Source organism: Argopecten irradians, chromosome 2, assembly GCF_041381155.1.
Source record: "Argopecten irradians isolate NY chromosome 2, Ai_NY, whole genome shotgun sequence".
Taxonomy (NCBI): domain Eukaryota; kingdom Metazoa; phylum Mollusca; class Bivalvia; order Pectinida; family Pectinidae; genus Argopecten; species Argopecten irradians.
In genome coordinates, this window is record NC_091135.1 from 67,999,520 (window position 1) to 68,013,563 (window position 14,044).

The 14,044-nt window shown below is 34.7% G+C and overlaps 1 protein-coding gene across 1 annotated transcript in view; it reads left to right on the plus strand.

Annotated features, from left to right (window-relative positions):
* The first annotated feature begins 2,228 nt into the window (after positions 1–2,228).
* Positions 2,229–14,044, plus strand: part of LOC138316805 (uncharacterized) — a 40,797-nt gene continuing 28,981 nt past the window's right edge. Inside the window, 5 exon segments of the mRNA XM_069258460.1 lie at positions 2,229–2,469; positions 7,237–7,531; positions 7,872–7,941; positions 8,649–8,701; positions 9,756–9,831. Coding sequence (XP_069114561.1) covers positions 2,310–2,469; positions 7,237–7,531; positions 7,872–7,941; positions 8,649–8,701; positions 9,756–9,831 — 654 coding nt within the window. The 5' untranslated portion in view covers positions 2,229–2,309.

Below are 14,044 nucleotides of genomic sequence, written 5' to 3' on the forward strand. Positions count from 1 at the left end.
AAAATTCTTTGATTTTTACATGTGTCCAACAATTCATTATCAGCTCCAAGAGATTCGATTGATTCCATGATTCATTTCTGTAGTTATCGTTTCACAGTTGTATTCATTTAAAGTAAACAATGGCAATGGCAATCTCTCTTCTCCTCTTCCCCTTTTCATCTTTTCATTTCCTAATACCTAAATTTTATATTCATTCTCCCACTTAATTACCGTGCAGAACTGATGAGTCAAAAATGGAGACGGATTAATATAAGTGTAAACACTTGTTTCTGAATCCATTTCATGTATATATCTATTTGATTTTTGTTTAAAGTTTACATTAAAACAGCGAAACGGCTCTCCACTGTTATCATTTATTACGCAGGAAATCTTGCATATGTTTGGTATTGTATCCTCATCTTAGGCCACTGGTGTAATGTTTTAAGAAACTTTTATGTTTTGCCCCGGAGAGGTAGTGGGCCTTTCACGTTTAATCTGAATAATTACATTTATGACTTACCTACATACATAAAATGTGATTCAAATGTTAATAGTGTAGGCATTAAGAGTTAAAAAACCAACACGATAAGCTTTGTAATGTTAATCACAGACCAATTATCATGGTGATTTCTTATGGTCCCGATCAGTAATGTAAACTCTTATCTCTTTGTAATTCGTGGTCGCGCGCCATATTTCATTTTAAATAGATATCTTTTTCATTTAAATTCAATGACAAGGGTTGAAGGCAAATGATAAGATATAGCTGTTATTAAAATAGGACTTTGAAACAACCTTGAAGTCAAAAGAAAATATAGAACGTAAACAAAAGCCTCTATTTACCCGTCATTGAAATCCTCACGTGCCAATGTCTAGTATCATGTTTAAACCTTATCGATTTATTACAACACCATACCACGTTAGCTACATGTACGAAAAATGTCAAAGATTTCTGCAATCGTAAAATAATCATCAGTGAAAACGTTGTTGTTAAATCCGTATACTAAAAAAAAGTAATTCTAAATCTCATTTTGGAAATTTTGCGAGAAATATTTTTTTTCATTATCAAGTGTTCTAACATAACACTTTTATCGTAATAAATTTTGATAAATGTCTCTAACAAAGATCATTTCAAGATAAAATGATATTCTTATTCTACTTTTAGTACATTCTAGTTTTATAATCCCCTATCCCCATGCATAAATCGTGTGAAATGACAGACGGAATTCTTTCAAAACATGGATTATCAAGCTATACTTTCATATTGTTCTCTTTATTTCCTCCGACATTGAATATTACATACATCAAACAAATAGCAAAAACATATAATTACAAAATAAAATCTATGTCATATTGGAAATTTAATCGAAACAATACTCATACTGTGTGACATATACTGACATATACTGTGACATATACTGACATATACTGTGACATATACTGACATATACTGTGTGACATATATGTATACTGACATATACTGTGTGACATACATGTATACTGACATATACTGTGTGACATACATGTATACTGACATATACTGAGTGACATACATGTATACTGACATATACTGAGTGACATATACTGTGTGACATACATGTATACTGACATATACTGTGTGACATACATGTATACTAACATATACTGTGTGACATACATGTATACTGACATATACTGTGTGACATACATGTATACTGACATATACTGTGTGACATAAACTGTGTGACATATACTGACATATACTGTGTGACATACATGTATACTGACATATACTGTGTGACATACATGTATACTGACATATACTGTGTGACATACATGTATATGTTTGGTGTCACATCATCTTAGGCCATCGGTATTTTTCTGAGGTCATTATTAATGTTTAAAAAAACCTTTATATTTTGCTCCAAAAGGTCAATGAGAGATCCATTCAGTTCATCAGATACATATATCCATAAAGAACATAATGCTTTTTTTATGTTTCTGGTTCCATATTAATCACTAATCCACCTTCAGTATAGTCTCCATTGTATTTATTCCTCAAAGAGATTATTTTACTATTTTTTCCACATACAGCATTTACAGCGAAAACTTTTTTTTAAAATAACAACATGTATGTAAATTAATATGATATTCTTTTGGGTGTACCAGCGTTTACGAGTTATTATTATTATTATTATCATTTGCATAGTTTCTAGACAGGCCCTAAGAACTATGTTGTTACATTTTGTCCCTAATAAATGTACTAGTCGTTGATTAGTGTAAATGTTTAACTTCCGGTTTAAATCGAAACAAGGGACTGAAGAAGCACATGCAGTTTTACACGATAAAGCACGATGTCAGACCCACTGAATGATGTTCAGGCTGTCAAAAGTCGACATGGAAACCTTCGTGCGAAGATGGCAGCACGGAGGAAGCAGAGAGAGGGTCTTGAGGCGGAAATCACAAACATTACCTCACCAACCGTACAGCCGGCGACTTCAACACCAAGTTCAGGTAAGTTGCGATATTGCTTTTATTTTGTCAAATTTTAAACACGAATGACGAAGATGCTAAGAAATATCTTATATTTATCTTTATGTTATTTTAGGAAAAATTATTGCTTTCAATTCACCGGTTCATGATGTTTATCAACACAAACTCGGTGGAAAGACGGGAGGTAACTCGAACACTTGTGTTTCACAGTTCAAAATATTTCTCCTACTTCGTATGGAATTTAAACATTAATTTAATTAAATAACTGAATTTTCTAAATAGTTTCATCAATTTTAATTTAACTTCTTCAAATAGGTTTGAAACCACAGGGGTCCAACTCAATGAAAATGGATGTTGTCATAATTTTTTTTGTGTATATTAACAGTCACGTGATTTTTGTCCAGAAAATACGAAGTTTGAAAAATTATTAAAAATTTGGATATTTACTATAAAACAAAGAAAGGGACGACAGTCGCCATATTTTAAATTTTACCACCCGACTCGATTAAACTGATTTTTTTTCACAGTAGTATACCATTTTTTCCTAGAGTCATAGTCACGCATCAGTCGTCCGATAATCCATAATCAGACACATATATATACCATGCAAAAGTATATAAGCAATGTCTATGTAGTCGAACGCAATATTTTAATCCAAAATTACCGGAGCTCTGACTTGTGACATCGAAAACAACGTCCTAGTGGAGAGTGATAAGAGTGACCTCCCCTGTTAGGTAAACATAATATGTCTTTCATCATGAAAATAATTAACTTTTGATTTATTTCAAGGCAGACTGTCCCTTCTGGTTTGCTGAAGGATTTCGTTTATCTTTTTATATTTTGATTTGAGGTATACTCTGATCACAAAAGCACATAGAAATCATACGTCACCACTTTAATTTTCCTTCAAGGGTTGCTTAAATATATGTACTTATTGATATTCTTAATATTCTGGATTTTAGATATAAAGAACATGTCCATATCATGTTCATACCTTCAGTTGTTAATATAGAATTCATCACTACAATGTATATCAAATAAGCTAGGTTTTCTGCAATAAAACGAAGTATCACTATTTTAAGAATAAATCTGGACCCAATTTTAGTGAAAAATTGCATTCAAATAGCCATGATTTCTTTTTTCTGAAAAAATAATCTGAAGATTGTATTTTCAATATGAAACACCAATAAAAAGTATATCTCATCACATTATTTTTCAAAATATGACCAATTTGCTTTCTACTACCCCTAAAACATATGAATAGGCAAATCCGTAGCACCTAAGTCCTTTTAACGTTAAATATGTTATTTATTTACCCTTGTTAGTTTTCTGTATTTATCATATTATTGGGGCATACAAGATAATACAATAATTACATATGTTGATAATTTTATTCACGGTGGGGAATTACGTGGTCTGTAGTTGGTGTGTTTCACGAATCAAAATGGTGGCCGCCAGCAGTTTTGCCAGAAAAGGAGGTAAGTCACTGAAAATACCCTTTGTATCGGCATTTTATAATGAAGAGCATATGCTATACATAATTCTAGACAAACCGATACCTTAGTTGTGTTGCAACGCTCTGTACTTTTCTCTAACATTCTGACCAAAGTTTTGAATCGGAGCGATTTTGCTTGTAGTAGAATTGGTAGTATACACGAACATACACTTTTCGTTCGTTTTTGTGTGTTTAGACGGGGCCATTCGCTGTCAATGTGATATTGTCTATTTGTTATTGTCTACATTTAATTGTACATCTAACCTTTCTGGCAGAAAACATCATGTTCATTGTTAATTCTTTGGTTTTACGAAAGGGTGAGTAAACACGTACCGTTTTGGATTGATGAGTTGACACGAACTGCTACATGTACTTATTTCCTTCAATTTGACTAATCTGGCAAACATTGATAGTGTGTGCTTAAGTATGTAAGATTAACTTATACCAGTTAAAAGAAAGATTCCCATAATTGATTAAACTTTAACACATAAGATTGGAAGGTGAGGATATACTTTGGGATATACCCATTTGAATTCCGCAAGTGACCGGAAGTGGAAGTCGTTTGCAACATCAGTCAAAATGGCAAATATGTACGTTGGTTTTTTACGACAAATATGCCATACAAAACAACAGGAATTCGTAAAATATGCCGTACATTCATTATTGGCTTACATCATGTTAATCTGAAAAAATGTTTATAAAATCGGGATATTTACTATACTGTTTACTGTTTTATAGTAAATATCCCGATTTTTAAAATAAATTTTCAAATTTCATATTTTCTGAAAAAAATCACATGACTGTCATATTTACTCATCAGTCCATCCACCAATTACAAAAAATGTATGACAACATCCATTTTCATTGAGTTGGCCCCCTGTGGTTATTCCACATATGTATGTGTTTGACTATAACTTCGGAAATTTTAGTGAGAGATTTTTAAGTCTTATTTCTGAAGGAAAGAGTCATGACATTGGGTCTTTCCTTAATTTACAATCTTTATTTCTTTATGCAAAATGACGAAATAGTTTGTGATAACCGTAATTCTAATAAAAAAAACAACTAGACACGGTGCTCACAAGCGTTCCCATGTTCCAAATAAAGACGTTCCCTACAAGTTTCGCGAATTTGAAATACACTGTGTGTGGTGTTGCCCATATTCCCTTTTAAAAATCATTTTACAAATTAAAATACTCAATAAATACATATTGAAGCATGGGTTTTGTTCATTAGTTTAATTTATACTCTTCTGTACAGTCCAATTTTAATCCAGTAGCATACTTGATTCATTGCAAGGAGACTTGACCCATCTGACACACAGGAATCTTTTTGTATGGCAACACGTTAAACGTTCCTTCATTCCGTCGTTCTGACAGGCGTCTTATTCCGGTCTTGTAAAGTGATCTCTGAAAAATACCAAATTATTATTATTGATGTTGTACAGATTAATTGTTTGTTGTTTATAAACTTGTTTGTGATTTTCCCTTTGGATGAATAAAGTTACGGTAAGTTATTATGTTAGCCTAAATTGGTTACGAAAAACCATCAATGTCTTTCTGTGACTAAGTTGTAGGTTCATTCTATAACATATTCATCTATAAAACTGATTAACAAACAAATCTCAACATTACCAACACTTAAAAACATTAAACGTGTGTGTTAGATACAGTATATATCTATATTGATCGTCTAGAAATGGACGGACACAGACAAAAAGTGTTATGACATTCCCCAATCTTCCCGTTTGTTTCCTTAACCAGATGATATGCAGTGATGCAGTAGGTTGTGAATGTCCTGGATATTATAACAGTTGTCATAGATATTGAACGATATTCCATTAAACGATAGCTTGTTAACATATTCCATTGGATTTTAACCGAGCACATACTACATCATGTGGTTTATTCAAACTGGTATAAGTTAATCGTGTAAACATACTTGAACATAATTATTATAATATCAATGTTTGCCAGCTTAGTCAAATTAACGGACATATGTAGCAGTTCGTGTCAACTCATCAATCCAAAACGGTACGTGTTTACTCATCCTTTCGTAAAACCAAAGAATTAACCATGAACATGCTGTTTTCTGCCAGAAAGGTTAGATGTGCAATTGAATGTAGACAATAACAAATAGACAATATCACATTTACAGCGAATGGCCCCGTCTAAACACAGAAAACGTACGAAAAGTGTATGTTCGTGTATACTACCAATTCTACTACGAGCAAAATCGCTCCGATTCAAAACTTTGGTCAGAATGTTAGAGAAAAGTACAGAGCGTTGCAACACAACTAAGGTATCGGTTTGTCTAGAATTATGTATAGCATATGCTCGTCACTATAAAATGCCGATACAAAGGGTATTTTCAGTGACTTACCTCCTTTTCTGGCAAAACTGCTGGCGGCCGCCATTTTGATTCGTGAAACACACCAACTACAGACCACGTGATTCCCCACCGTGTTATTTATCAGTGAAGTTTGCAAGCTAGGCCTGACCTCAAATTTTCAAAAAGAGTCTTATCAGCAGGAAATACATGAGCATTTTCTGAGGCATGTAGTTTGCTCAGTGTGGTACTGTATTGAAATCGACTATTTTCCATAATAGCATCTATCAAATTATAAGTTAAGATTTTGATGAAAAAATGAAATGAAAATATTTTTGCGCAATTTTATTTCCATATTTTGTTAACATGTTTGCCCATTTCTGGACAAAAATTAGTATACCAGTATTTTACAATGGGTGTCTATTAAGCTGGAATGATTCCATTCAAAACACTACTTACTTCCTTCAGCATCCATATACTGGGTAAATTTATTTCTATTCTACAAAAAGATATCGGTAAAAAAAGAGACAAAAGGTACACAATTATAGTGATTATGGTCATTCATTTGTTAATGACACAAAGTTTTTCATTTTGGGTTCCATAAATACATGTGTATTATCTCATCTGATTGTTTACCCACTATTGTGATCTTGGATTTTATTTCATGCATGAATCTTCAAAATTATATTATATTCACCGATTACTTCACCTTTAGATAGATACACTTCGAGTAAAAAATAGGAAAGCTAATTGCATGAAAGCTGATGAAGCAAATTATAAAAGATGGGTACGGGGGAAAAAAATACGTTTGTCAGAATCCGGATAGCGATGTTACAAACATATGACCTCACAAAAGGGACGGTCTACATTATTTAAATATGCGTATAGTACAGAAGGTGATGGTCATAACTTCTGCAACTCTGCAGAATTAACAATCTGGTTTTACATTCCCAGTTTCTTTATTACAGCTACATCCAAGCCTGAAGTCAAGTCTCCCCTCTCAAGCCAGAGTGTCAAGGCACAAGACAGTTCTCCTATCTCGCAGTCCATAAAGTCGGATGCCACTAAAGAAATAGAAACTGTACAAAAAGCAGACCTTGAGATAGAGAAACGTGTCAGAATGCTGCTCTGTGATATCAGCTTAGACATCCCATGTAACTCTGCTGTAATATCAGACCAAATCTCCCGTCTGACTGGCAGGGATGTCCAGCTAGTAATGATAGAAGATGTGCTTCGGAAGTTTGCTTCACAACACATGATCAGGTTATTTTTGTTCAACATTTAAATATATTTTATTCTTTTCAATATCTCTGATAAGTTACTGTAAACCAACAATCTTTCACTGTTACTAAATTTTGTGACTTTGATTTCCAATCAAGTTCACAAAGATTAACATTCACGGAAATAAAATTGTTGGGAAATTCCTATCAGTATCAATAAAGCAGATGCTAATACGAGGAGATATCATTTTAAAGTTCCATGAATAAACTTGACTCAAAGTCAAAAAGTCCTAAAACAAGGTGTTGTTTGTCTAATCTTTGAGCTCTGGTGCGTTTCATTTTTAAATATTATTTTCCATATCTTTGTTTATGCTTCCTTTCAGCGTAACATCGCTAGATCAGATTGGATCCGACAAAAGCAGGCTTGTTGTTAACACACTTGATATACCCAAGGTAATTATCAAATCAAGATTTTATGTATTAAACTAGATATTGATTTACACAGGTATCTACATGAACTCACACAAGTTTTATATCAGAAAAAGCAAACATGTGCTCACACAAGTTTTATATAAGAAAAAGCAAACATGTGCTCACACAAGTTTTATATCAGAAAAAGCATACATGTATACACACAAGTTTTATATGATAAAGCATACATGTACTCACACAGGTTTTATACCAGAAAAAGCATACATGTACTCACACAAGTTTTATATGATAAAGCAAACATGTACTCACACAAGTTTTATACCAGAAAAAGCATACATGTACTCACACAAGTTTTATACCAGAAAAAGCAAACATGTACTCACACAAGTTTTATACCAGAAAAAGCATACATGTACTCACACAAGTTCTATATGATAAAGCATACATGTACTCACACAAGTTTTATACCAGAAAAAGCATACATGTACTCACACAAGTTTTATATGATAAAGCATACATGTACTCACACAAGTTTTATACCAGAAAAAGCATACATGTACTCACACAAGTTTTATATCAAAAAAAGCATACATGTACTTACACAAGTTTTATACCAGAAAAAGCATACATTACTCACACAAGTTTTATATCAGAAAAAGCATACATGTGTAGTCACACAAGTTTTGGTAAATTGATTGGTAATCTTTGTTTATCAATTATGATTGTAGCTGTCGTCTGTAAAAGGAGAAGAAATCCAGAGGAAAAAACGTGCTAGAGACAGGTCAGTATATAAAACTGTAGGACTTAATTAGCATGGATACAGGTCATGGATGAAGGGTTAGGGAAAAGGAGAGGGTTGATGTGGCACAATATATCACTTGGCTGATGGATTATCAACCTCAGTATTCCAGGTGTTACGATCACTTTGTTATATCCACCCCCGAGTTATATCATAGCAAAACTGAAGGCATTTCAGGAGAGAACAAAATCCTGACCATTCACAGACCTACAGACACTTCCTTTGAGAGCTCAACTTAAAGCCACACAGAGTACACAGAGAGCTCAACTTCAAAGCCATATAGAGTACCATGATTCTTTTGGTATACATCTAAGAACCAAACTACCTGTTTTATCTGTTCTTGTACACACAGCCTTCAGCTTTGCTCTGACATAATCCAATGGTAGAATATTATTAGTTACAGAGTTTGTTAGTGACCTAATACGGAAAAATATTGGGTCTAAAATAAACTTGTATCGGGGGAGTCATGGTCCATTTCTGTTAAATAATCCTAAATAAGTGTTGTCGATTTCGGTTTGCTTTGAAAGTGGTCATTAGCGCTATCATTCGAACATTTTGTCTCCATGTCATTGAGTGCCGTCGTCATGCGAAGCGTTCCTTGAATGCCATCTTGTTGCTAATGACGTTAGGGGCAAAGAACGATAACTCCATCGTCCAAACCTGACACGATTTCTACTAACCTATAATACGACTATATATTGGATATCACGTGACGTCATTTTAACCAATAGGAAGGAATACAAGATTCTTGTCTGAGGCGGGATAATGAGGATTACAGAGTGTACTTCTTTGACTCATTTAGTAGAGCATTAGTTTATCATGTGACTGGTCAACTTCATGATACTTCATTTACCTGATGATGATTGTGACTTTTTGCTAGGAACTAATTTCTATTAAAAGGTAATTGGTTTCAAAAGGAATTCGTAGTAGCTTAGAAATTGGAAATTGATATACATATTTGTATGTCACAAAATAACATTGACAGTAAATGAATGTTATCCTAGTAAATACGACCGTGTGTTACAACTTTTTCCAGTGAAGGAGACGACAGTTTAGAACCAGCAGCAAAACAAGCCAAACACAATCAAGTAAAAGAGGACACTAGTATTGAGGTAGGTGAGAGGTCAAAATTACTGATGAAGGGTATTGTAGGTCAGAGGTCAAAGGAGGGGTATCACATTGGGCCATTTTACAGTCACTCAGGGATAGGCAAAATATTTTGCATGTTGTATGCTATTCAGAATATCCGATTTATTCTGCGCTCGTCAAAGGGTGAAAATTCACATTTTCATTGTTTTTAAAAGTCCTAATTAATTAAATATTAGAATAGAGATAACATTTTTTGCAGGTTTTGCCTGCAAATATTGGGTTTGTGAAGTTCAGTTCAGAAAACTGATGAAAAATTCAAAAAGTAGGTCACAGTCCCCTAGTTAAGCATTTGTTATATTTTAGCATTAAAAACTTTCATATTTTTGGTGAAAACTATGATTTTTTCAAAGATTTGATTGCTTGAAATTGATGTTTAGTACTTCATAAGGATCTTGACATGACCTGCTTCAGATGATTACATCTTAGGGTCACATTGGCTAGGTCACATGCATACATTAGGTCATATTCAATTAAAAGTATCATCTGACCAATAAGCACATGTTGTTTCCCATGTTTTTTAGGCAGGATTTTAAATTATTTAGACTTGTTTTATGCGCTTAATTCCAAGGCAGGATATTAGAATTATGCCTGCAGCCTCACTGCATGATCGTCGAAGGAGACTAAATTTGGAATCTTGATTTTATGGTTATTTAGATAAAAATAGTTAACATACCATATAATACAATATGACCCTAATGTATCTTCCTGCAAAATATTTTGCTTATCATTGAGTGGCCATACCCCCCCCCCCCCCTCCCTCTTTATGAGAATTGATTTGATGTAAGTCAGAGATAAGTATTGTAAAGTCAAGTTGGAGAACCAACACTCCTGATGTATTGATATGTGGTGCCTTTACTGCTGGGTAGATACCACACAGTATTCAGTAGAGATCCTGTACTGTACTGTAAAATAAAGTGGGAGAACCAACACTCCTGATGTATTGATATGTGGTGCCTTTACTGCTGGGTAGATACCACATGGTATTCAGTAGAGATCCTGTACTGTACTGTAAAATAAAGTGGAAGAACCAACACTCCTGATGTATTGATATGTGGTGCCTTTACTGCTGGGTAGATACCACACAGTATTCAGTAGAGATCCTGTACTGTACTGTAAAATAAAGTGGGAGAACCAACACTCCTGATGTATTGATATGTGGTGCCTTTACTGCTGGGTAGATACCACATGGTATTCAGTAGAGATCCTGTACTGTACTGTAAAATAAAGTGGGAGAACCAACACTCCTGATGTATTGATATGTGGCGCCTTTACTGCTGGGTAGATACCACATGGTATTCAGTAGAGATCCTTTACTGTACTGTAAAATAAAGTGGGAGAACCAACACTCCTGATGTATTAATATGTGGTGCCTCTACTGCTGGGTAGATACCACACAGTATTCAGTAGAGATCCTGTACTGTACTGTAAAATAAAGTGGGAGAACCAACACTCCTGATGTATTGATATGTGGTGCCTTTACTGCTGGGTAGATACCACATGGTATTCAGTAGAGATCCTTTACTGTACTGTAAAATAAAGTGGGAGAACCAACACACCTGATGTATTGGTATGTGGTGCCTCTACTGCTGGGTAGATACCACACAGTATTCAGTAGAGATCCTGTACTGTACTGTAAAGTGGGAGAACCAACACTCCTGATGTATTAATATGTGGTGCCTCTACTGCTGGGTAGATACCACACAGTATTCAGTAGAGATCCTGTACTGTACTGTAAAATAAAGTGGGAGAACCAACACTCCTGATGTATTGGTATGTGGTGCCTCTACTGCTGGGTAGACACCACACAGTATTCAGTAGAGATCCTTTACTGTACTGTAAAATAAAGTGGGAGAACCAACACTCCTGATGTATTGGTATGTGGTGCCTCTACTGCTGGGTAGATACCACACAGTATTCAGTAGAGATCCTTTACTGTACTGTAAAATAAAGTGGGAGAACCAACACTCCTGATGTATTGGTATGTGGTGCCTCTACTGCTGGGTAGATACCACACAGTATTCAGTAGAGATCCTTTACTGTACTGTAAAATAAAGTGGGAGAACCAACACTCCTGATGTATTGGTATGTGGTGCCTTCCTACTGCTGGGTAGATACCACACAGTATTCAGTAGAGATCCTTTACTGTACTGTAAAGTGGGAGAACCAACACTCCTGATGTATTGGTATGTGGTCAGAGTAGAAGGAGGATAAGAACAGAGGAAGAAGGGAGTATATGCGAGACAGGAAAAAATAGAGGTAGAGACAAAGAGAAGACGTAGAGGAATTGAGAAAAGAAGGAAGGATGAAAGAAGATAAGAAAAGAAAGCAATAGAAGTAGAGACAGTAGAGAGAATAGAGGAAAGAAGAGAATGTAGAAGCAGAAAGAGGAAGATAAGAAGTTAGATGGAAAGAGCTAGAAATAGCAAAAGAGAAGAAGAATAGGGAGTGAGAAGTGAGATTAAGAGGAAACGAAAATGAGTTAGAAGAAGAGAAAAAGGATAATAAGTTTAAGAAGATAAGAGGGACAGAAAGAAGAAGGAATTAGAGGAAGAGAGAAGAAGAGGAGAAGAGAGAAAAGATGATATATAGAGGAAGTGAAGAAGAAGAAGAGAAGAGTAAAAGTAAGAGAAGATGAGGGAGAAGAGAGAAGAGGAAGAAGAAAGAGAAGAGGAAAAGAAGAGAAGTAGATAAGACGAAGAGAAGAGAGAGGATAGAAGAGTGAAGAGACAGATAGGAAGAAACGAAGAAGAGGAGAAGATACAAGAGAGAGAAGAAAGAAAAGGAGATAAGATAAGCAGAGAAGAGATGTAGAAAAGAAGAAAGAACAGATGTAGAGTAAGAAGAAGAAAACAGAAACAAGAACGAGAAAACATAGAAGCCAGCGTAGAAGAGGTAAGTAAGAAGAGAAAGAGGAAAAGAGATAGAGAGGGTTAAGAGAGAGTAGAACGAGGTTTAGAATAAGAGGGCAATAAAAGTAAGAAAGGAGTAGAGAGAAGAAGGCAGACAGAGTAAGAAAGAAAAAGAAGTACAATTGAAAAAGGTCTCAGAGGGGAAAGCAAAGAATAGAAAGAGCAGAGAGAGAACGAAGAGAAGAGAACGAAGAACCACAAGAGAGGTGAGAGAAAAGATAGCGAGAAGAGAAAGAGGGAAAGGAATCTGATAGAAGAAGAAGAAGAGGGAAGATGAGAGAAAGTGAGAAGATAGGAAGAAGAAATTAGAAAGAAGAAGAAAGAGACGAAGAAGAGAACGATAGAAGAAAAAGAAACAGAGAAGACAAAGTAGAAAGATAAGAGAGGGGTGAAGAGAGAAAATGAAGAAACAAGAAAGAGTAGAAATAGGAAAAGAGGATGAATAGTGAAAGAGAGAAGAACAAGAGAGAAGAGGGGGGGGGTATGAAAGAAGTCCAAAGAATTAAAGTAGAAAAAGGAAAAGCAGGGTAGAAGGAACAAGAAGATAAGAATAGAGAAAGGAGTAGAATAAAGAGAAGAGGAAGGACCACATAGAGGTTTAAAGAATAATAAAAGAAAAGAAGAGAAAGTAGAGAAGAAAAAAGGTAAGAAAGAGAGAAAAGAGAGAAGATAGACTGAGAGAAAGGAGAGAAGAGAGAAGAAGAAGATAAGAGAAAGAAGAGCGAGGAGAAGAAGAAAAACAAGAGAAAGGAGTAGGAAGAAGTAAAGAAAGTAGCAGTAAGAGAAGGAAGAGGTTGGAGAAAGAGAGAGAAAGAAAGAGAGAGATGGGAAGAGAAGAGAGATAGAGAGAGAAGAGAAGAGAAGATAGAAAGAACCAGAGATAGAGAAGAGAAGAAAATAAGAGAGATAGGAGAAGTAGGAAAGAAGGAAGAGAGAATGAGAATAGAAAAGGAATAGAAGAAAAAGAAGAGAGAAGAAGAGAGAAGAATAAGAGGTTTAAGATTGTAGAAGAGGAGAGATAAGAGAATAGAGAGAGAACGATAAAATAGAGAAGAAGAGTAGAAGAGATAAGTAGAGTCAAGAAAGAGAGAGAAGAGAAGAGAGCTCAAGAGAATAGAGACAACAGAGATAAACAAAGAGAAGAAAAAGAAAAGAGAAGAGAGATAAGAAAAGAAGGGAGGAAGAAAGAGAAATAGAGAAGAGAAAAAAAGAAAAAACTAAAGAATAGAAGAACTAACTAAAGAAAAAGAAAGAGAGAAACGAAGAA